Source organism: Echinops telfairi, unplaced genomic scaffold (genome assembly GCF_000313985.2).
Source record: "Echinops telfairi isolate 266 unplaced genomic scaffold, ASM31398v2 ScPeMD7_7457;HRSCAF=8495, whole genome shotgun sequence".
NCBI lineage: Eukaryota > Metazoa > Chordata > Mammalia > Afrosoricida > Tenrecidae > Echinops > Echinops telfairi.
Genome location: NW_022111357.1, coordinates 8,014,802 through 8,037,493, shown reverse-complemented (window position 1 = coordinate 8,037,493; position 22,692 = coordinate 8,014,802). Strand labels below are relative to the sequence as shown.

The following is a 22,692-nucleotide window of genomic DNA, read 5'->3' as shown; positions in this document are numbered from 1 at the left end:
ACTTCCTTCCTCCCGCTCTTCTCATCTGTGCTTTAAAAGTGGTCTTATAAATTGGAAGTTCTTTCTTACTCTCCATCCTAGTCCTTTTTCTCCTTTCTGATGCAGCCATTGTCACATATTACTGCAACCTCCCTATCTGATTTATATTGATTGTTTATACACACAGGGCTGAAAAAGAGAGTGTGAAAATAGAATGAAAAGAATGGAATTTTCCATGAGTTCTTTGAAGACCCCTCATATAAATGATTTTGGATTTTACACATAGTATGCTGTGTTGGTCCTTCTTGTTTTATTTAATTAAAGGTTTATAAATCTATCATCGTGCTATTATGTGCTGTATAATAAAAGTCAAACCTGTTGCCCACATCTCCTATATAATTGTTTCCGTTTCTCTATTTGTACATTATTGCATTTGAATTTAAATGCAGGATTTCATAAATTAAATTTCCTATTACTCTTTTTGTCTATTAGTTTGACCTTGATTTTCTTTTTTTAATCTGCATATCCACCCTCTCCTCCAGCTGTTTTCCTTTCTTAGAGTTACAGCCCAGAAACCAAAGGAAGGTAGCTTGTTAAACAATTGGTTTTCAGGCTTCAGAGAAGTAGTAGTAAAGGAAGGGAGCTCATTTTTTCCCCCCATCTCCTGTGCTCTTATCATTGTAGGAACATCATTTATTTTGAGCAGAGGGGCCTACCTGTTGGTATTGTTAAGGACATACAATGGAGCATAGGAATTAGCTGCTTGGGTGGGACAAGGGTAGGGGACCCTGAGCTCCCTCAGCCTCAGTATCACTGAGTACTTAGCAAGTTCTTGTCATGCCCTACTCAACTATATGTGTGTGTATGTGTCTTTTTTTTTTTTTCCTTTGTGTCTTATTCATCTTAGCATCCCTCATGGCCTCTCTTAATGCAGAGCATCTACGATAGAGATGTTCAGGTAGCAGTATTAAAGTGGGCCTAACTGCCTCCTGTCATGACCATACTTGTGCTGCAGGAACTTCACAGACCAGCTTCGGAAGATTTCCAAGGACGCAGGGATGCCCATCCAGGGCCAGCCTTGCTTCTGCAAGTATGCGCAGGGGGCAGACAGTGTGGAGCCCATGTTCCGGCATCTCAAGAACACCTACTCAGGGCTGCAGCTCATTATCGTCATCCTGCCAGGGAAGACGCCAGTGTATGGTACAGTTCTTAGGGGACATTGATAACGTTGATGGGACTCTTAGGGTAGCTCCCTGGAAGCTCCTGGGGAGGGCCCCATGTGGACCCATATGTTTGGCCACAGCTGTTGGTGCTCTTCTTGTAGGAGGAATACTGATTTATATGAGACTGTGTCATCGCCAATCTTGCTTACCTGTTTACTCCCCTCTCGGTAGTGTTTCCTGAGGCCCTCTGTGTGTGGACTTGATGACAGACTAAGCTGGGCCAGATGTAGAGATGGGTTAGGCCAGAGTCCTATCTTTAGGAATATGTTGCTTAGCCGGGTATTCTAGTGGTTCTGCTCAGCATGTTGCCTTGCCTAAATGTTTTTGAGAAGTTCTCTCCCCTTTGAAAAAATAAGGATGAGTGTAAACCTCTCTGTATGCCATTTTCCCTCTCCATCTTTCCTGCCCAACGGAAGAAGTGTCTTTTCTTCTTCCTTCCTCCCAGTGCTCTTGTTCCCACCAACCCTGCTAGGTATGGGACTTCATTCCCTTTAACCCTTCAGCATCTAAAGATTCCTATCCCAGAGCACATAATCATAATCTTGCCATCTCTTTTAGTTTTTTTCTTCTTACTAATATTAGTACTTCACCCAATTTTATGAATTTGTTCTCTATGTTTTCTGTTCCTAATTTCTCACCAGCCACTTACGCAGCCTCTTTCATCTACCTTGTTTGTGCCTCTCTGTTGATTTCCTGCACAGAGTCACTAATGGCCTAACTCAGCTCTTCTCATTCTTTGATGCCTAGATGTTTTCTACTGTTTCGATCTACCGTATATACTCAAGTATAAGCCAAGTTTTTCAGCACATTTTTAGGCAGTTTCTGTGGTAAAATTAGGTGCCTTGGCTGCTATTCGGGTCAGCTTATACTCGAGTATACACGGTACTTATCTTGGTCATTTTGTCCTGTTTGCTGTTGGGTTGATTCTGATTCAGTTCTGTGACAGTAGAGATTCGCCATGGGGTGTCCTAGGCTGTGAATTTCATCAGAGCAGATAGCCAGTTCTTTTCCCCTAGAGCCACTGGTGGTGGGTTAGAGGCACTGACCGTTGGTTAACAGCCAAGTACTTCACCATTGTGCCATCAGGGCTCCTTTCATTTTATTTACCACTCCCCAAATAGCTCTCAGTGCCTGGTATGTCCCACGTTTCTGTTTTCTGCCCTCCCTCCTTACCTTAGTATTCTGTTGACATTCTTGTCCATTTTGATTGCTTTGGTCATCTTGTTTACATATTAAGATATTGATCTAACCCTTGAAGTCTTCGCAGCTTCTGTCCGTCCCTATCCCTAACTCGCTTATTCCTGTGAGTTTGTGGATCACATATTATGTGTTAGAGACTTTGCTAGGGATCTATTAATTGGTTAAACATGGAGTTTCTTCCCTTATAAAGTACTCTGGAGATCTGTCATCTCTTCGGTATCTTGTCAGCTTTTCATGAACTACCACTAGTAACCATTTCTCTGTGCTTATGTTTTTGGCATCACCTTTGCTCCTGGGAACCGTCATCTACCCTTTGAAGTTAGTCTGTGTCCTCTTTGCTTCACGTCCAGTATTCTTTATTATAACCGTTCTCATGACACATCCATCCCCTCCTCTCCACCTGTACTCTCCCAACTTACATCTAATCTAGCTTTCTAAATATTTCCTGAATAGGTTGTTAGATGAGACTTTCATGCCCATTCTACAAAATCAAAGCCTTCTTTGGTTCCCATTTACTACTGCATAAAAGACCCTGTTCTTCATTTCGTCTCTCCAACTTTGTCCTGCAGCAAACCTCTTGACTAGCCACAAGCCACAATATAGTGGAAAAATCACTGGCTCTGAAATTAGCCAGAAGTGAATTTCCGTCCTGACCAGGTCCATCTATTGGCTGTAGGCAAGTTGCCTAGTCTCTCTGAATCTTTTAAATTGTTTGAAAAAACATCCAGCACAGTGCTGGCATGTAGTAGATATCTAAACACTCATTTACGTCCATGCTTTCCAGTCTGGTTTGGTTTTATTCACATTGCTTGCCTTTACCTTGAATATTTTATTACCCGTCTTCTTAATCCCCAAATTGTTCTTTAAATTCTCTCTAGTCTTCACAATCCAGGTCCAATGTTAAATGCTACTTAGTCTTTGCTTATCCCTCCTTGAGGGTGAGCTTATACTTGTTTTTGTTTTGTTTTGAATTTTTTTCTGATTTCCTCTAGAAATGTGTCAGTTCTCCAGTTAATCACTACCTCACTTGGTATTTGAGAATGGAGCAGATATGACTCTGCTCTGAACCTTTTCCTCTTCCTATATGCACCTAAGATAGTTTTCCACTAACATGATACTCAAAAATTAATTATCAAGGGAGGTTGGGTGACCTCTAAGCTGTATCTCTTGGGCTCATAATCAGTGGCCTTGAGTGGCAGGTAAGGAAAATCGTTGGAACTGCCTTGTTTATGGTCCTCTCCATTAAAGAAAGAACCCAGTGTTTGGGCCTTCTTCGGGAATATAATACAACATGCTTGGGGAAAGCAGTGCTTACTCAATGTGGTTGCCTTATTCTGGGTTCAGTTACCCTTCTCTCCAGCCTCATACTAGGAGTAGGACCTTGGCTCTCTTTAACCAAACAAACTTGGTTTGGTTAAAAAAATATTCCTTGATTATTCAAAGAGACTTAAAAAAGTTTGTGGGAAAAGTTCAGTTTTTAATTCCATTTTTTCCACAAATTTTTTGAAGGCCTCTTATAAAATGACGCATCTTCTTAGGAATTAAGCCAACAGATCAGAGGAACAGTCAGGTTCTCCGAAGGACTCTCTGACCTCCATCTTGGGAGGCTGGGTGGGTGGAATGGACGCATTCTTTCTGTGATGGACAAAGCAAGGCTCGGTTGGCATTGGAGGTGTCCTGGCAGTATAGAAGGGTAGTGTCACATTGGCGCCCCTCCAGTCTGTTATCATACCTCATCCTGTCTTCAGGATATTAACTATTTCCTCTCAACTAAAGTGTTATTGTTGGCCTTTTTTCAACGAAAGCTTTTTATAGTTTATCTGTGTCTGGTTTCTTTAATTCAGCATTATGCTTGTGAGATTTGCTCATGTTATTTGTTGTTCATGCTTACTAATGTGTAGTTTTTCTATTCTATTGAGTATACCATCAATTAAGTATACTTTCTATTGTTAATGCATGTACTAGGATAGTTTCTGTTTCGTTTTCTTTTTAGCTATACAATTATTGCTTCATTGCACCGTCTTGTACATGCCCTTTGCTGTCGGAGTGGAATTTCAGTGTACCAATTTACCTTGCCACCAGCAGTGTATGAGAAGTCCAGAAGCTTCACATCTTTATCAAATTTGGTATTCCCTCTTTTATTTTAGCTACTCTTGGGCTTAGTGATATTGTGCCTCTTACTAATTTATAGCATTCTTTATCATTCTTTTTTTGAGTAGTATATGTGTTGCATATATTCCCCTTATTCTGTCATTTGTCTTCCAGATTTCTTAATTCTTGTAAATTTTAATTTAGTTCATCTTTCTCTCGCTTTCTTTTTTTATGGCTAATATTGTCTGTATCTTTATAAAGAAATCTTGGCCTATCTCAAGGTCAATATACTATGTTATGTTTTCTACAGAGAAAATTATCTTTTCTTTTGCATTTAAAACAAGAGTCTATCTCTGCCAAAAATGAATTCTGTTCCCTTTGACCCCTAACAGTGGCTCCCTGATGGTGCAGAGGTGGGAGGCTCAGCTCCTTGCCCACACCTAGAGCCAGCAAAAGTACCCAACTTACAAAAAACAGCTGTGGAAAATAGCTCCCTTTTGTGAGAGTCTTGCCCTGGAGTTTTAGAACACATTTCCTGTTCCAGCAAGTCCCTGCTACCATGACAGAGCTGATCCCTCTTTTTCCTGATCTGAGTGTTCTCTATAAAAGCATTGGTTTGCCATTAATTCATGTTTCTTGGAAGTGGAAATGGTCCTTTTAGCTTTTTAAACATGCTCATGTCTCAGCAAACCCTCCATGGGTCCTACATCTCCTTGATAAACGACATAACTATATCATTAAATCTTCAGGACATTTCTGTCTTAATTTTACCTGACCTCTTAACAATATGTGATTTTGTTTGACCCCTTCTCTTGAATCATTCTCTTGTTATTCATAACCAATATTGTTGTGGTCTTCTAACTCACTGGATATTTCTCCTTTGCAGATTCATCTTCTGGTATGCAGATAATAGGAGTTCCTCAAGTTTCGGATCTAAGCCCTCTTTCCTTTCATTCTTCTCTCCTTGATCTCTTCGGAGACCACGCTTTCACTTGCTGCCTGTACCTAATACCTGCTGTCCCTGGGTTACGACTCGCTGACTTACAAACAACCTGTAATTATGAACCAACCCCTGTAAAGCCTATTAATATTAAAATGTTGAATCGCACATAAATGATTCATGATATCAGTATGAAAACATGTTTCGTGTATCTTCAATGTTGTTTTATTCATAGAAAGGTGTACTATGTAGTACTACATACCACGATCAACATGGAAGTTACTGATGTTAGATATGAACCCTACCTAACTTCCAATTTACATACAAATCTAACTTATAGGCAGACTGAGAAACAGAACTGGTTCATGATCTGGGGCCTGCCTGTAGCTCACAAATTTAGATCTCCATTTCATACTACTGTTTTGAGCTTCTGATCACTATGTCACTTTCTTAGTTCATCTCTTAACTGAGATGATCAAAAAGCACTCCACACTCAAAAATGTCTTAAAATAATTCAGAAGTTATTCATAAAGCATCTTTTGCTTTATTTGCATTTCCAGTCCATAACTGCATCCCTAAACTAGCCTTTCAGTTCATTTGCTTCTTTCCATTGTCCGTGATTGCATCTTAAGCTTCCTTCATCCCCACAGCTCAGTTTAATGACTACGTGCTTTCTCTTTCATCAAGGCCCCCTGCTCTCCTTTTTTGCCATTCTGGCCTTTTGTTGTCTTAAGTATATCTTCTTGCTGCCTCCTACTGGAGTGCAGTTTTGCATGCTGTTCCCTCTGCCTGGAATGCTGTCTCCCAAATTCCTCCTATTCAAGTTTTTGCTGCTGTCAGTTTTTAGTTCCATTTTATGTGAGAATCCTTGCTGAATGAGGTTATTACCCATTCTTACAGTCCCTGATAGCTCCATAAAGTTTTCTCTCATAGCATTTATCCTTCTTATTTTCATAATTAAGCACCATAAAATTACAGACCCTCAGTGTTTCTGGTCCCATTGTATTCCTGGTACCTCTTGTGGGTGTTGGCACTTAAGCATCCCGTGAATGTTTGTTGAATACACTCATAGGTTCTCTCTCTATCCGTAGCTGAGGTGAAACGTGTTGGAGATACACTCTTGGGAATGGCTACACAATGTGTGCAAGTGAAGAATGTGGTTAAGACCTCGCCTCAGACCCTGTCCAACCTCTGCCTCAAGATCAATGTCAAGCTTGGTGGCATTAACAACATCCTCGTCCCACACCAGCGGTATGAAATGCTTTTGCCCATTTACTCTTCAAGGTGTGGGCTGGGGACTAATGCCTTGCTGGATATTGATGAAGGAGGAGGGGACCAAAGTGGGTATTAAGATGGTACCTGGAAGAGAAGCCCCTACTCCTCACCATTTATTTTCTCTTCTTTGCTCAGCTCTGCCGTCTTTCAGCAGCCAGTGATATTTCTGGGAGCTGATGTTACACACCCCCCTGCGGGGGATGGAAAAAAGCCCTCTATCACAGCAGTGAGTGATACTGTCTCTCATCTCCTGATTTTCCCCTCTTAGGCAACATGATTTTCTCCCCTCAGCTCTAACTCTTGACCTTTCATAAGGTATCAGCTGACCATCCCATTATCCACACTTTGGGTATCTTCACAAAATTGCTTGTAGGCTGCGATCTGCATGCTCGGCACTATCCCCTTTGGAAATGACAGTGTTCTGTGCTCCTACCAACTCTAACAACACATTCACCATGGTTCTGGAGCAGATTAGCACTTGAATGAAAATAGAGACAAACTTGTAGCTGGGTGAGGTCACTCTTTAAGCGTGTATTCCAAACCTTCACATCATCCTCTGCAAGTGATAGATAATTCCAGATTTATCAAGTACTTAAACTGAGCAAGGAACTCTGGTAGCACTGAGGGTTAAGTGGTTCATCCCACCAGCGGCTCTGCAGGAGGAAGATGAGGCTGTCTACTTGTAAAGATAAGTAGTCTCAGAAACCCTCCACAGCATTATGAGTGGGAATCGAGTCACTGACCCTGTGTCTGACATAGGTTAACTATGTGCTAGATCCTATGTAAGATGCCTTATATATACACGACAGCAACACTGCAAACAGCTGTTGTATTTTGAGAGAAGAGGGCAGGGGGTATCAAATGAATACAGTAACTTCTGCAGGAGTGAAAGAATAGAGATTGAGACCTAGGGCTCATTGAATCCGAGGTCCTACTCTATTGCACAGTTTTTGGTTTTGTTTTTCTTGTTACAAAGCTTTTCTCCAAACCCACAACCTGATAGGTGGGAGAGTGGAAGATCTAGAAGGTGGCTAATCCTGCCGCTTTGCTTGTCAGGTGGTAGGCAGCATGGATGCCCACCCCAGCAGGTACTGTGCTACTGTGCGGGTGCAGCGACCGCGGCAGGAGATCATTGAAGACTTGTCCTACATGGTGCGAGAGCTGCTCATCCAGTTCTACAAGTCCACTCGCTTCAAACCTACTCGCATCATCTTCTACCGAGATGGGGTCCCTGAAGGCCAGCTTCCCCAGGTAAGGCCCAAGAACTTTACATAGAAGGCTAAAGGATTAAGTGCTGCTACCTTTTTTAAGCTGTTGGCATTTGTAGGTGGTACTTCCCAGGGAGCTTTGTTAAATAGGTACATTTTGGGGCAGGGATCACAGCTGATGTATATGCAAGCATCTGTAGACCGTTCTTGTGGCAGAAGACCCACAATGTCTATTTACTAGTTAATTCCTGTTAAAGACTAATTCTGCAGACCGGTCGTTCTCACACTTTGTTGTACATTAGGATCACATGGAGAGGGCTTGGTACACTAGCCGTAGAATCTCTGAATAGGTGGATCTTAAGGTGGGGCCTTGGAATTTGTGTATTTAGTAATTTCCTAGGTGATGCCATTTTTTTAAAATCACACTTTTGAGGACCACTACTGTAGACATTTCTTCATAATATTCCTCCTGTTCATTTCCTCTGCCAAGTCTTTGTGTTCTATTGTTGAGTATACTGAAGCAATTTCCTTGACTAGCATTTAATAGCAATAAAAACTATTACCACATATTGAGCATTTTCTGTGTGCCATGAACTGCACTAAGCCCTTTAAGTATATGTTTTCTTTAATGCTCTATGAAGCAATTGTTCTTAGATGAGGAAAGTGAAACTTGGAAATGCTAAATGATTTCTTCGGTGTTGTGCAAGCTACCAAATGTGGAGCTGGGGTCAGATAAATTGATCTGATTCCAAAATCTATGCTCTTAACTATTCTCTGTTTCCTTCAATTCATTTTATGTTTCCTAAGAGATCAGATACGTTTATTATATCACTTCTCTGTTCAGACATTTCTAGGGCCATGTCACATGGCCTTGGGTTAAAGTTCAAACTGTTCAAAACTGTTAAGCAAAGCAATCAGAATTACTAAGCCCCTCTGAGGTTTTATGTAGGGAGCACTGGTGGCAGAGTGGGCTATGTGCTAGCTGCTAGCCACAAGGCCAATGGTTTGAACCCACCAGCCACTCCATGGGAATAATATGAAGCTCTCTGCCCCCATAAAGATTTAGTCTTGCAAACCCAAAGGGGCAGTTCTACTCTGTACTCGGGGATTGCTCTGAATCAGAATTGACACCCAGTGGGATTTCGTATAAGGAGCCCTGGGGCAATGGTGGGTTATACCCTGGTTGAGTAATTGGGGTGCTGACTGTAAGGTCAGTAGGATGAACCTACCAGCTGCTCCCGGAAGAAAGATGAGGCTGTCTGCTCCTGTAAAAATATATAGCTTCAGAAAGCCTATGCAGTTGCCATCAGTCTGAATCAACTTGACAGCAGTAAGCTGCTGCTGCTTTTTTTTTTTTTTTTTTTGTTTTTTTTTTTTTTTTTTTTGGTTCATTTTCTTCTTTTAAATAACACTGTACCTTTATAGGACTAAATTCATTTACTACCTCTGCACCATCCCCGATCTATTTGTCTGCTCTCTAGTGGTCCAAACTTTGGCTGCTCTTGGAGCTCACAGGGAGAACTAGCTCCCATTAGCAACTAAATCCTGAAATGAACTTAGTCCGAGGCATTGATTTTAGTGCTTCTTCTGTTGACATTAGGTCTGTGTATAGTGTTCTGTGCTGGTGCCAATCCTCCTAGTCAAAGTTGTCTAGGAATAGAGCAGGTGAACTGAGCATAAGCTTGTGATTTTGGCTGGCAGGGTTGAGCGTCCCCATTGATTGGGCATGAGCTTATAAAGGGAGACAGAGAAAAAAGCCTTATTTTGAAGCGGCAAGCCCTTAGTTCAGGGTGGGTGAACTCAAGAGGAGCTGTGTGTCTCTTTGTCTCCCTCTTTACTCTGTGCCCAGATCCTCCACTATGAGCTGCTGGCCATCCGTGATGCCTGCATCAAACTGGAAAAGGACTACCAGCCTGGGATCACGTACATTGTGGTGCAGAAACGCCATCACACACGCCTTTTCTGTGCTGACAAGAATGAGCGAGTGAGTTAGGGACTGAGTAGGTTACCCTACTTTCTCCCTTTTCTTGGTAGGAAAGAAGTGCTTCAGATCTAATCTGAGTATTTTAGTTCTTGCCCAGTCCATCCACCCTGGCATCTTCTTTCCTTTGCCCTTTTTGTCTTTCCTCTGGCACCTCCCTGCCCAAGGTTCCCCCTCCTCCTTTCTCTTCTGCTGCTTCTCCCTCCTCTAACTCCCTGGCCTAGACCCCAGGTATAGACCAGCTCCCAGATAAGGGAAGGGAACTACTATCTATTGAACTTCTCCCTGTATGTACAAGGCGTCTTCCCACAGCAACCCTGTGAGGTAGGTATTATTGTTATTACCAGTTTAAGCTCAGAGAGTTTAAATAATTTGCTAAGAGCATATAACTAATAAGTGGAAAACCAAGGTGTGAATGCAGGCCTGTTTGAATTCAGAAGTCCATTGGTTTTAGACCCTGTATTCTCTGAGGAAAGTCACTCCCACATTCTTCAGGATCTTAGTGAAGTCAGAGCCAAGTTGAACCATGGCCCTAGTTGGGGCTAGGCGGGTCTTGGGATCTTGATTGTGTTTGTTTCTCTACAGATTGGGAAGAGTGGCAACATTCCTGCAGGGACCACTGTGGACACCAACATCACCCACCCATTTGAGTTTGACTTCTACCTTTGCAGCCATGCAGGCATTCAGGTAGCTAGTGCTTCCAATGGGTTCAAGATTAGTGGATTATTCCCACTGATTCCAGACTATATCTATCTTCCTTGAATCACATTCAGATCAGGATTGCTCTCTTCTGAACACCCGGGTGTGCCTGGAAGTATATTTTCAGCATCTTAAACAGGTTGCCTTTATAAAGGGTACTTTATGGTGTTGATGCCTTTGTGTCAACTTGTCATGGGAGGGTTTTGATAACAGTCCGGTTCCGTATCAACAGCCATCCCTCTGCCACACCTGGCCCCTCACCTTCCTGTCTTTCCAGGGTACCAGCCGACCATCCCATTACTATGTGCTTTGGGATGACAACCGTTTCACAGCGGATGAGCTCCAGATCTTGACGTACCAGCTGTGCCACACTTACGTACGATGCACACGCTCCGTTTCTATCCCAGCACCTGCCTACTATGCCCGCCTGGTGGCCTTCCGGGCTCGCTACCACTTGGTGGACAAGGAGCATGACAGGTGAGGCCTAGGGTTAGCTAGGTGAGCCAGACCTTCTCAACTTCTCCTGACTAGAAGGAAATGGATCTTATCTGTATGGTGTCCTTGGGATCATCTGTGAGAAGCTAGTTTGGGGTTTTCCCTGAAATCGGTATGAGAAACGATTTCCCAGGGATAGATGGAGGGATTCATAGCAGCCCATTTTTCTTTTTCAGTGGAGAGGGGAGCCACATATCGGGGCAGAGCAATGGACGGGACCCCCAGGCCCTGGCCAAAGCCGTTCAAGTGCACCAGGATACTCTGCGCACCATGTACTTTGCTTGAAGGCAGAATGCTGTTACCTCACTGGATAGAAGAAAGCTTTCTAAGCCGTAGGAGCTGTGCCACCTGAATCCACAGGAAGCAGGGAGGAGGGAGGAGGGGTAGGGAGGGCTGTAGGAGGCCATGCTTCCTCCTTCAGAGCTTGTGAAAAGGTGGGGAACTGGGTCGGCAAGCTAGACCACCAGCCAGAAATCTCTGATATTCACCTCATGCCCCCCCACCCTTCACCCCATCTTGTCACATCTGGCCCTGACCCCACTGGACCAAGAGGGGTAGCATCGGTGCCCACCATACACACAGGTGTCTCATGTGACTCACAGTGCTAAGGACTCATGCCTGACAGTTTGGTAAGGCTGGCTCTTCAGCCCTGCGGACAAAAGCTGGTAGGTTTGAGTTTGATACTTTAGAAGGGAAAGTGAGGGGCTTGGGAAAGTGGGTGGGAGGAGGGAAGGATTTTTTTTTTTTTTTTTTTTAGGCGCCTTAATCAGAAGCGGTCTAGATTTGTTTAAGGAAAAAAATCAAAAACCCATATCAATATTTTAGGATACTAGATGTTTTAATGGGTTCAGAATTCAGTTTGTAGGAAGATTTTTAATGCTAATGGTTTTGGTTGCTCCTCCCCCAGCTGCCAGACCCCTTGTCCTTACTCCTATCTTCCACACTTCTGCTTCCCCTTACCACCTCCTCCCTGACAAGCATTCAGCCCCTGGTAAGACTTAAGGCACTATGGCACTTAGCTCTGATGTGACATGACCCTGTCTTCCTGCCGCCTGCTGGTGGGTAACCAGTGCCTTCCCTGTAACGGTAATGCTGCAGAACTGCAACCTTTGTACCTTTCTTTTGGGGGACTGGGTGGGGGTTGAAGAAGAGATAGATGGGGCAGAAATACCCCCAACCCAAGCCTCCTGCCAGAATGCCAGCTATTTTGCATATTGAAGGAATTTACTTCACATTCATTAAGCTTTTAAAAAGATCACAACCTCAAGATGGTTAAAATCCATTGACATTTGCACTTTCAGACCTGACAAGTTTCAGAGCTGCTGAGATGACTGGCCCCTGGCCTTTCCATTTATGTCTCCTCTACTTTCTGCCCCCACTCCTCCCACCCTGGCCAGGTCTGGAGTTAGTGGCATAGCATTTCTCACACTTGGCTGTGGCGGCGGCGGCGGCTTCTTTTTTTTTCCTTCCCTTCTTCCCCTGATGGTCAAGTCTCTTATGTTTCAATATTTCTGAACTGGGGGTATCATAAAACAAAAATTTCCTTAGGTTTAAGAGAAGAAAAAAGAGAGAAGCAAAATATTTTTATACCATTACTTGAGTCTATTGCCAAAATCTGGAAATCTTTCCCATGCCCACAGAGTTTACATACCAGAAACATTGAGCCATCAAAGGAATCACATACCCGACTTGCTCTCTGACCTGACTAGGGAGGAGGGAGGTGGTTTCTCCACAAGATGGGGGGCTCAGGCTCCATCCTTCCTCTGTGCAGATAATACTTTCTTGCTTCAGGCTCTTGCCTCAGCACTGCCCTCTCCTCCGTCCTGCAAGTGTATCCCTTCCTTTGGCCTGTCCTTTGACACTGGCTCATCCCTGATTCCAGCATGTCCCTTGGATGCGCTGGGAGATTTTGCTGCTCCTATAGCTTCTGTTTACACACATGAATTTTTCCTGGTTCCCCACTAGGGCATGCGAGTGGGTGGCATGGTTTATCGTATTTTTCTAATAGTCTCCCTGGACCAAGGTAGGGCTTGGCTCTTTTGCAAGACTAGAAAGGTAGAGGGTGCTAGCATAGGGCCTACTAGCCTGAGGCAGGTCCCCTAATTCCTGACTGTTTGTTTTTATTGCCCCACTGCCTGGATGGAGAGTTAGAGCTGAAAGTTTCTCTTTTGGAGAAGCCTAGGCTTGGGTTTGCCTCAATTTGGTGACAGAACCATGACACTTCAGACCCAGCCCATGCCTGGAGGCTAGCCGGAAGAAGACCTGTCTGAACCCTGGCCTGCGCGGTTAATGCTACTCTCTCTTGTCCCCAGCAGCCCTTGTACGGACCCAGATTTGCTATGCAAAACAGTCTGTTCCAGATTCTGTTCTGGTTGCCTACATTGTTAAGCAGCTTCACAAAACGTAGCATAAACATTCATTCTGGAGAAGGCATCAGGACTGTTGAGCAACTCCTCCTTGACTTTTCCTGCTGGCCACAGGTGGGCTGCCCCACTGGGCATAAGCCCCGCTGAAGAAAAGACCAGAGGGCTCTGGGAGGAGGCAGTTCACTGGAGAGCCTACATTCCTTACACAAGTGCCTAAAGAGAGTGATGCCAACACTCCATCTGCCGTGTCCATCGCCTTCACATCCTGTCTCCTTCATGTCCAGTCAACGCTAGGTGAGGGGAGCTCTCCTGGGACAGTAGGCTCTGTGTGTTCTCTTCTTGGGTGCATTTTGGGGCTGTGATGGGGCTACTATTCCTTGGGGGTCCAGTCATTCACCAGCATTTGCAAATGTCCTTTGGGAGCAGGTGGCAGCCACCTCTTCCCAGCAATGAGTTTGTGCTCTTCATTTCTCTCTGCCTCACTTTCTCCAGTCCAATTTTGAGCTGGGGCTTCAAATGCTTCTTTAGCCCTTTTGACATTATACATGCTGTTTAAGAAATTATAGCAAGAGGAGCAGCTTGTGCAGTGATAGGAAAATGACTTCTTGCTCAGATCTGTTTAGTTTTCTTTAATCTTTGAGACTTGAAGAATACCTTGACCTTGAGGATTACTCTTGTTTGAAAGGAGGTGCATACCGGTTGAGAAGTTGTGTTGGCAGGAAGCTTTGGCTTGCTGGGATTTGGGTTAAGCAGTGCTTCTTACCCAGACTCTGAGGAACCCCATTGGGGCCTGGGAAACTCGGCCTCATCTTAGACAAGTTTTACTTTGCTTCCTTCATTCCACTATTTTGCCTTTCCTTTCCCCTCCTCTCTCTGCTTCCCTTTCCTTTTTTCCCCCCATTCATTCAGCTTGTTTGCTGGCCTGCCTGCCTACCTGCTTGCCTACTCCTTCCTATGTGATGATGAATTCTCTGCATGGCTGCAGTGATCCCACCATGAACTGTAAGGTCAGGTTTAACTCTTTGGCTACAGAAGACCAAGAACGTGTTCCCCAAACCTGGTGGTGCCCTCTGACCTGGGCTTCCTCAGGCTTATACCAGAGCAGCAGGCCTGCCCTACTGGCATGAAGCAGGGGGGCTTCCAGCAGTTTGTACACCCATCTACTACTTGAGGCTTGTTTATCCTTATTCTTCTAAATCTGGCTCTTTTTACCTTGATGTAGGGCTTCCCTTTTCTGAGGATGTCCTAGGGTTGCGGTTCTTCAGTAGCCAGGATTAAAGGGCTTGGGATTGGGCGTAGGGGAAAAGAGAAAAGACAGCACTACTTCTTTCTCCTTAGAGGCTAGTGGGTTGCATTGGGAACCAAGGTGCTATTGCCAGCCTCGAGGGGTAAGCCTGGGGCTTCAATCGAGACTGAAGAATTAAGATATCCTTAAAAAGATGAAACCTCTCAGAAAATTCCTGGTTCCCACTTAATCCGTAGCTCCTCTATTCCTTCCTCTTCGACTAAGCAACAAGGTTCTGGGATAGTTTTCTTTTCCTGTCCAGAATTCTGTGATGCCAGCATCCAAAAATGGCAACCAGGCAAAGTCTCTGACTCATTAGACAGCCCATGTGACATCTGCTATATTAGTAGGACAGTGGTCTAGACCTGGCGCCATATGTAGCAAAAAAGCATGGAAGTTCCTTCCCCACCATCTCACTCTAGTCAAAAGGCAGATTTGGGAACTGTGTCAGAAGGAAACTATTTTTATTTATATACTGGGTCTAGGCCAATCCAGGATGGTGGTAACTGGGATGCCTTCTGAAAGTCTGATCATGGCAGGGATATGCAGGCAACTAGTTCCTATTTGGCCTTCTAAGCAGATTAGGGAGAAGAGCTGTAGTTTTCTTCCCCCACTTATTAGGACTTGCCTTCTCCCTGGGCAGGGAGAGAGGCTGGGTTGGTGCTCTCCCCTTTCTCTATTCCTGCTGGCTGAGAACCTCTGGCTGCTGCTTAGGAGCCCAAGAAAGGGAGTAGAGGCAATGGGCTCAAAAACAAAATAACAGAATAGGGGTGGGAGGATGATTTCCTTCTTTGAAAAAGGAAATAGGAAACCCTTCAAGGTCTGTGCAAGCAAAGACAATGTGTCAAACGCACTAGTGTCTGTTGTAGCAATAAGGAAAAATGAAATGACTTTCCTGTGCACACAGTCCAACCTGGTTGGAATGTGTGGTGTTGCACTTAGCAGCCACATGGTGGGCATGTGTGACTACTCTGGGTTTTACTTTTGTTTCTAAACTTTATCCCTCTCAAGTCCAGCATGGATGGGGAGATGTCCCCAGAGCCCCACAGCTGTGTACTTGTTTGCATTTGTTTCCCTCTACTAAGACTTGTGTTTGTGTCCTGCTTTGAGCTGTACCTTGTCAAGTCCATTGTGAAATTACCCCTGCAGCTGTAATGTACAGTTCCTTCTGAAGCAAGCAACAGCAGCAGCACAATTCTGTGTTTTATAAAGACAACGGTGGCTTCTGTTTCTAAAGTGCGTCTCTCTCTTATTTGATTTTTTTACTAGCAAAGCAGAACTATTGGGTTTAATTACATTTCTAATAGGTTTTACTTTAGAGCAATGGATGGTTGTAAGAGCAGAATTGGCACACAAGGAAAATTCAATTTTGGATAATTGAAACTGCAGCTGTTCACCTGGTTTATATGCAGTCATACTTCACAGGGCATCAGTTCTTTGTTAGATAAGCATGCAAATCACTATATCCAATAGTAGTGTGTAGGAAGAAGCAGGCGCGATGCAAGAATGAGGAAAACTCCCTGGCCTTCAGGAGTCTCATGGGAAACATTGGTTTGGGGTTTTTTTTCTATAAAGTTTAACATTCCTATACCTCATCTTCTCGGTGTCTTACAGTTACATGACTTCTCCAGTGTTTCTTGAAAGTGCGCATTAGAAAAACCCAAATTAAAAATAAAAAAAACAACAACAAACATTTAAATAAAGGCTTAAGACTGGAATTTCCGTGTTCACCAAAATCCCCACCAACCCTAACCTCCTTCTGCCCTCAGGAGGTACTTGTAAAAATATAACACCTTAGTTTTGCTCCTAACCAGAGTCATGGATGATATACCAGTATAGTTATCACTTAACAGATTATTTATGTGACTTTATCTGGGGAGCCTACTAGGAACAGTAAATATATATTTTATGAATTTTTGTCATCTCAGGATGTAGCATATACCAAAGGGTCGATATTTGCAAATAAAATGGAAATGAGCTAGAAATATAATCCATGAATACAGATGTGAAAATCAATATGTGATGGTGTGCAGGATTGATTTGCCATTTAGGAATCTTCAGGTAAACAAAAACTTCAACATTGCCATGGTCTTTTCCCACTCTCACCCCAACTTGAAGGCTCCTTAGTTTTGTACCTGGAGCAAAAGGTAGAATATTGTGTCCTGACTGCTTGAGAGAGCATTATCACTGCAGGACCGTAATGGAGAAAGCTTGTTCGGAGCCGGGTTCTGGCAGGGGTCCCAGGGAGAGAGCTTCGCTTGCAGCCAGTGTGTGCGTACATTGGTCTATCATTCCTTAGAGGCCAAGTGTTGTGACTTTTCAAATTGCATAGTTAATCTGTAGCTACCACCTGCCAGATTCCCATGGGGAAGCAGGTTTTTAAAGACCAAGTAAGTCCATGCTCCTTTTTAACATCATGGGTTAGGGAGATGAGCCGAATTTAAAGAACAAATTGGAACATGAAGCAGATTTTTCCCAACTAAAATGAGAAAATTAGGAGCCTGAAGGAAGCAGAAGTAGGTTTTAGTAGAGGGGCCTGGGGGGATTACCATTAGGGGAACGTTTGTCATAAACTGAAGTTTGAGGAATAATTGAGGCTGGAAGGTTTGGCCTGCAGGGTTTGACCCTTGGTTGCTATCAGATGCACAGGCCTGTGTTGTTTGGACCTGGAGCACATGTTTTCGCTTCAGGCTTCTAGTACTTCTAGACATCTTTTTTAGCATTGAACTGTCTCCCCGTTAGCCCCATCGTTTCCCGATACATAGTGTAGCACATTGTTATCTAGCAAGTACTTTGGAACAGAGTGAACTGGACATCTGTTGCGTACCTCGGCTTAGTCCCAGAATCTCATGGCACTCCAGTTGCTAAAAGAGGGTTGTCCCAAGACTACTGACCACTGCTGGTATGGAAAGTAGTATTCAGTTGGAAAAGAAGTTCTACCATTTTCTTTTTAGCCTTCAGACATTTGCTTATAGACTGAGGAAACAGCAGGCTAAGAAGGTACCCAGATCATGACAGAACTTCAAAGCAGCTCTTAGGAGAGGGAGCTAGAAAAGTAGACTTCTGGGACAGAACAACCACTTTTCCCTGGATACCATAAATTAGAAATTGAATTATGTCTTCCTCAAATGTGTGTTGTAAATCTAGCCTGTGATCATAATACCATTTGGGAATGGGTTGACTTTGTTGTGTTAATGAGGCAAGCTTTAGTGTAGGGTGTACCTTGAGTTCAGTCTCTTGAGATAGAAAAGAGATTAAGCAAGCAGAGGAGAGGTGGAGCACAAGAGGAAGACACATGGAGGACTCCAAGGAACCATGGAGAAACCGAAGAGACAAGAGACTTCCCCCCAAAGCCAACAAAGAAAGCTTCTCCCTAGAGCTAGCACCCTGCATTTGGACTTCTAGCCTCATAAGCTGTGAGAATAAAGTTTTGTTTGTGAAAGTCATCTACTCGTATTTCTGTTATAGTAGCCCTCGGTCACTAAGATAGAAATTAGAAGAGTAGGGCGATGCTGGAGGGCACTGGAATAATCTAGAGGGGCTTCAAAAGCAGATACCTATGCTTTATCCTGGATTATGGGCTATAGTACAAAAGTTTTTAGTTGCGGGGGGAGGGGCAATGAGTAAATTTTATTCTGAAAAGGGGGTAGTAGACCAATTCAGTTTGGGAACCTATGCTCTTAACAGATGAACTGTGGAAGTGATTTTAGAATTGGGTTAGTAGTAATGTGTAGCAGCTGGAAGAGTTTGGACTGCTATCAGAAGGTTGGTGGTTCCAACTCCGCAGTTGCTCTATGGGAAAGCACAAATCCTATATAGGATTTCTCTGAGTCAGAATCAAATCAATGGTAGAAGATTTAGAATTTTGAAATAGTAAAAATCTAGATACCCCGCTATCAGTTTGTCCTACTGTGGTGGCTTGTGTGATGCTGGAAGCGATGGTACTGATATTTCACATAATGTAACCCAAAGTGAAGAGGTTTCAGCAGAGCATACAGACTTAAGGACAGACTATGAAGAAGGAATAGGATGTCCATTTCTGAGGAATTTGTTGCTGGATAGCATCAAAACATTGTCAGACAATGAAATCCTATGAATCTGGCAGAACTTTGCTACAGATAGTATCAGAAGATGAGATGCTAAAGTCGGAAGACACTCAAAATGTGATTGAGGAAGAGCTGCCTTCTCAACAGTGGAGTCAACCACAGTGATGTGGATGGACAAAAGCTTTCAGAGCCTATGTTTACTGACGCAGGAGACAAAACAAGAACAAATAGCCCCAAACATCAGTTAATGGAGCTTGGAAGGTACTAAGTATGAATCTAGGAAAATTAGAAGCTGTAAAAAATGACAAGGAACTCATAAAGATCAACATTGTAGGTGTTAGTGAGCTGACATGGACTGCCATTGACTGTTTTGAATCAGAAAATTAGTGTTTATGCTGGGAATGACAGATTCAAGAGGAATGGCATCACATTCATTGTCAAGAAGGGCATTACAAGATCTATCTCGATGCCCTCATGAAGAAATCACTATGGGTGTTATGCAAAGTGTGGTGAAGAAACTAGAGGATGCCCATCAATCAAAAAATAGCTTTTGGGATATTGAAGGCTTGTTTTCAAACAAGCAGCCATCTAAGTGAGGCATCAACTGAGTCTACATGGTAGAAGAACTTTATTCTGTGTGATCTAAGGATTGTGAACACCCAGTTTGCAGAAGGCTCTAGACCAGTGGTTCTCAACCTTCCTAATGCCTTGGCCTTTTAAGCCAGTTCCTCGTGGTGGTGACCCCCCAATCATAAAATTATTTTCATTGCTACTTCATAACTAATTTTGCTACTGTTATGAATCAGGAGACCCCTGTGAAGGGGCCAAGGGGTTGCAACCCACAGGTTGAGAACTGCTGCTCTAGACTCGAGCGGACAGTGGAAGCCCTAAATCCATTTTCAGGGTCCATACAGATTAAACCTCTGGTGAATCCCCTCTGATTATAGTTGAGGGCAGTGAATAGCCCTGTTAACATTCAGAACATTATAAAGTCATTTATGGCATTTGAGATTAGGTTAAAAATGTAATATAATTTGATCTTTCTTTTGGGCCTTCTTAAAGCTTGTTCATTTAAAAGTGAAGGGGGGATACATGTACATTAAACTCCTGGGGAATCCATTCTGACTCGATCAGGGATGTAAATAGCTTTGCTATCATGCAATGCAATTCATTGGAAAGTGGAGTGTTGCAGATGCAGTTAGGTTAAAATTTAGGACCTTATCACTTTATCTCCCTCTGATCTATTTAAATTTGCTCTATTTTTTAAATTTCTGCTTTATTTTTTACTAAAAGTTTTGTTTTTGTTGTTTTTAATGTTATATATATAACAATGTAAATTTAGAGAGACAGTAATTGGATTAATAGTTCCATGAGGGTATGGCAGGAGAGGTTGGGGGGAAATGAGCTAATAATGAATACAAAGATGAAAATGATCTAAAAGTAATTGTAATGATTGTACAACTCTTCTTGATCTTTTTAACTATTCAATGATATTTGAACTATATACCAATAAAATTGTTGGGGGGGGGGAATCTATCTTGAAGTTCTGTGCTGTCTGTAATAACATCTATTCCCATACAAGGAATTCCAGTCAATACAACTATTAGTCAAGTATATTATATGCACCGACTGCTAAAGCTAGTGATGCATAAACTGGAGAATTCCATCAACATGAAATTGGTCAAAAATGCAATCAAAATGCATTAATAGCTGGTGATTGGTATGTGAAAGTTAGAAACAAAGAGGAAAGAACTATAGTTGGAAAATAAGGTTTTAGTGAAATAAATTAACCTGGAGACTATGTGGTAGAATTTTGCAAGACCAACAATGACTTCTTCGCAAGTCTCTTTGAACAACACAAATGGCAATTTTCCACGTGGACTTTGCCAGATTGAATACACAGAAATCAATGAAACTGAATACATTTGTGGAAACGCATAACAGAGAAGCTCTACACCAGCAGCTAAAACTAGACCAGGGACTGACTATAGAACAGATCAATATGTAAGTTCAGGAAGCTGAAGAAAATGAAAACAAATCCACAAGAGCCAAAGTACAACCTTGAGTATGTCTCACCTGAATTTCAAGATCACCTTAAGAAAGATTTTGCAGATTGTACAATAATATCGGAAGACCTGATGAACTATGGGAGGACATCAAGAACAGCATACATAAAAAAGCAAATGGGAGATGCTTTTCGCAGAGCCAATACTGCCTCCTGTTTCAATGGTGCTCCGAGGCTCCGCCCAGCCAGCCTCCAGCAGCACCTCTCAGCTGCACCCTGTGAAGCCCCCAGGCCGCCACTGCTGCCATGACTGGAGGCCGCTACCAACCACCAGATCAACCTGGAGCTCTAGGGCTCCTAGTCTACTTGCCCATGTCTTACTACTTTGACCAGGATGACGTGACTCTGAAGAATTTTGCCAAATACTTTCTGCACCAGTTTCAAGAGGAGAGGGAACATGCTGAGAACCTGACGATGATGCAGAACCAACAAGTGGGGTGGATCTTCCTCCAGGATATTTAGAAACCAGACCTTGAAAACCAGGAGAGTGGGCTCAGTGCCATGGAGTGTGTGCTACACGTGAAGAATGTCAACCAGTCCCTACTGGAACTGCACAAAGTGGTCACTGACAAGAACGACCCCCATCTGTGTGACTGATTGAGATGTAATACCTAGACAAGCCGGTGAAATCCATCAAAGAACTGGACAACTACATAACCTCTGCAGGTTGCAGCCCCGGATTCCGGCAAGCACACCCTGGGAGACAGTGACAAAGCTGAGGGGCTGCCTGGCCTTCCCCATGTCACCAAGACAGCACATGCAGGTTGAGTAGACCTGCCCCTTTTCAAAAAATTGTACCCAAGCATCCACTTCGGTTCTTTCATTTGTACCATTTCTTCAGATAAAGTCATTTGATACCCCACCACCACCACCACCAAAGAAAAAAGTAAACAGTCATCAAGACAAGAAAGGAAGAAAAAGTAGACCTCAGAAGAGACTTGGTCTTAATTGTGGAGGAGCTAAGACAAATGGAAGAAATGGTGAAGTCAATAGCTGAACAGAGAATTTGAAAGGGTAACTCAGGAAGACAGATAAAATGAAATGTGCAAAGACCTAGAGTTGGAAAACCAAAAAGGAAAAACATACTCAACATATTTTAAACTGAAAGAACTCAAGAAAAAAAATCAAGCCTTGAGTAGCAATATTGAAAGTTTCCACAGACAAAATAGTGAATGATGCAAGAAGCATCAAAAGAAGATGGAAAGATGAAGGGCCGGCCCCAATCCCAACTATGTGGACGCTTGCCCCTCTCCCCAGAAGAATTTATTTCAGAGGACAGCACTGAAGCTACAGCTCAAGGAGAGGGACATGTCTGATCAGAGCACACAGCAAATGAAGGGGGAGGAAGAGAGAGTGGAGCACATCCTGGTCCACCGAGCCTTGAGAACGATATTCCCATTCAGAGAAGCCAATCCAGAGAGAAGACCATATGGCCGGCCCCACTATGAGACCCGACATCCCTCACTGACCCATAGCCCTATGGGGGACAACACTGAAGACACAGTGGGGGAATTGCACCTGTTCTGATCACACTACACTGAGGCAAAACAGTAAGGGTATGCAACAGAACAGCAAGGGGAACAGAGCAATGAAGTCCCCAAGGAATACCAAAATTAGACTTTGGGGCCAGGGCTTGGAACCCCATCAGACTTGACTGGAAAACACTCCTGAAGGCCAACAAACAGTCCTTGAACTAACTACAAGCTTTTGTGTTTTTGGTTTTTTGACATTGGCTTTTTGTTGTTTTGTTTTCTTTTGTTGCTTGGTTTTGCTCTGTCTTGTTTTTGTGCATGTTATTATCTCCGCAGGTCTGTGTAAATAAGATAGGCTGGATGAACA

The 22,692-nt window shown here is 43.3% G+C and overlaps 2 protein-coding genes across 3 annotated transcripts in view; both read left to right on the top strand.

Annotated features, from left to right (window-relative positions):
• LOC101650964 (protein argonaute-1) overlaps positions 1 to 11,846 on the top strand; it is a 31,433-nt gene extending 19,587 nt beyond the window's left edge. For both annotated transcript variants that reach the window (XM_004704970.3, XM_045299054.1), the window contains exons 12-19: positions 995 to 1,179; positions 6,525 to 6,684; positions 6,844 to 6,934; positions 7,765 to 7,959; positions 9,766 to 9,900; positions 10,483 to 10,584; positions 10,874 to 11,073; positions 11,268 to 11,846. In XM_004704970.3, the coding sequence (XP_004705027.1) occupies positions 995 to 1,179; positions 6,525 to 6,684; positions 6,844 to 6,934; positions 7,765 to 7,959; positions 9,766 to 9,900; positions 10,483 to 10,584; positions 10,874 to 11,073; positions 11,268 to 11,376 (1,177 nt within the window). In that variant the 3' untranslated portion in view covers positions 11,377 to 11,846. The remainder of the gene's footprint in view (positions 1 to 994; positions 1,180 to 6,524; positions 6,685 to 6,843; positions 6,935 to 7,764; positions 7,960 to 9,765; positions 9,901 to 10,482; positions 10,585 to 10,873; positions 11,074 to 11,267) is intronic.
• Positions 11,847 to 21,099: 9,253 nt separating this feature from the next.
• AGO3 (argonaute RISC catalytic component 3) overlaps positions 21,100 to 22,692 on the top strand; it is a 156,560-nt gene continuing 154,967 nt past the window's right edge. The window contains exons 1-2 of the mRNA XM_004704967.2: positions 21,100 to 21,285; positions 21,520 to 21,616. Coding sequence (XP_004705024.2) covers positions 21,100 to 21,285; positions 21,520 to 21,616 — 283 coding nt within the window. The remainder of the gene's footprint in view (positions 21,286 to 21,519; positions 21,617 to 22,692) is intronic.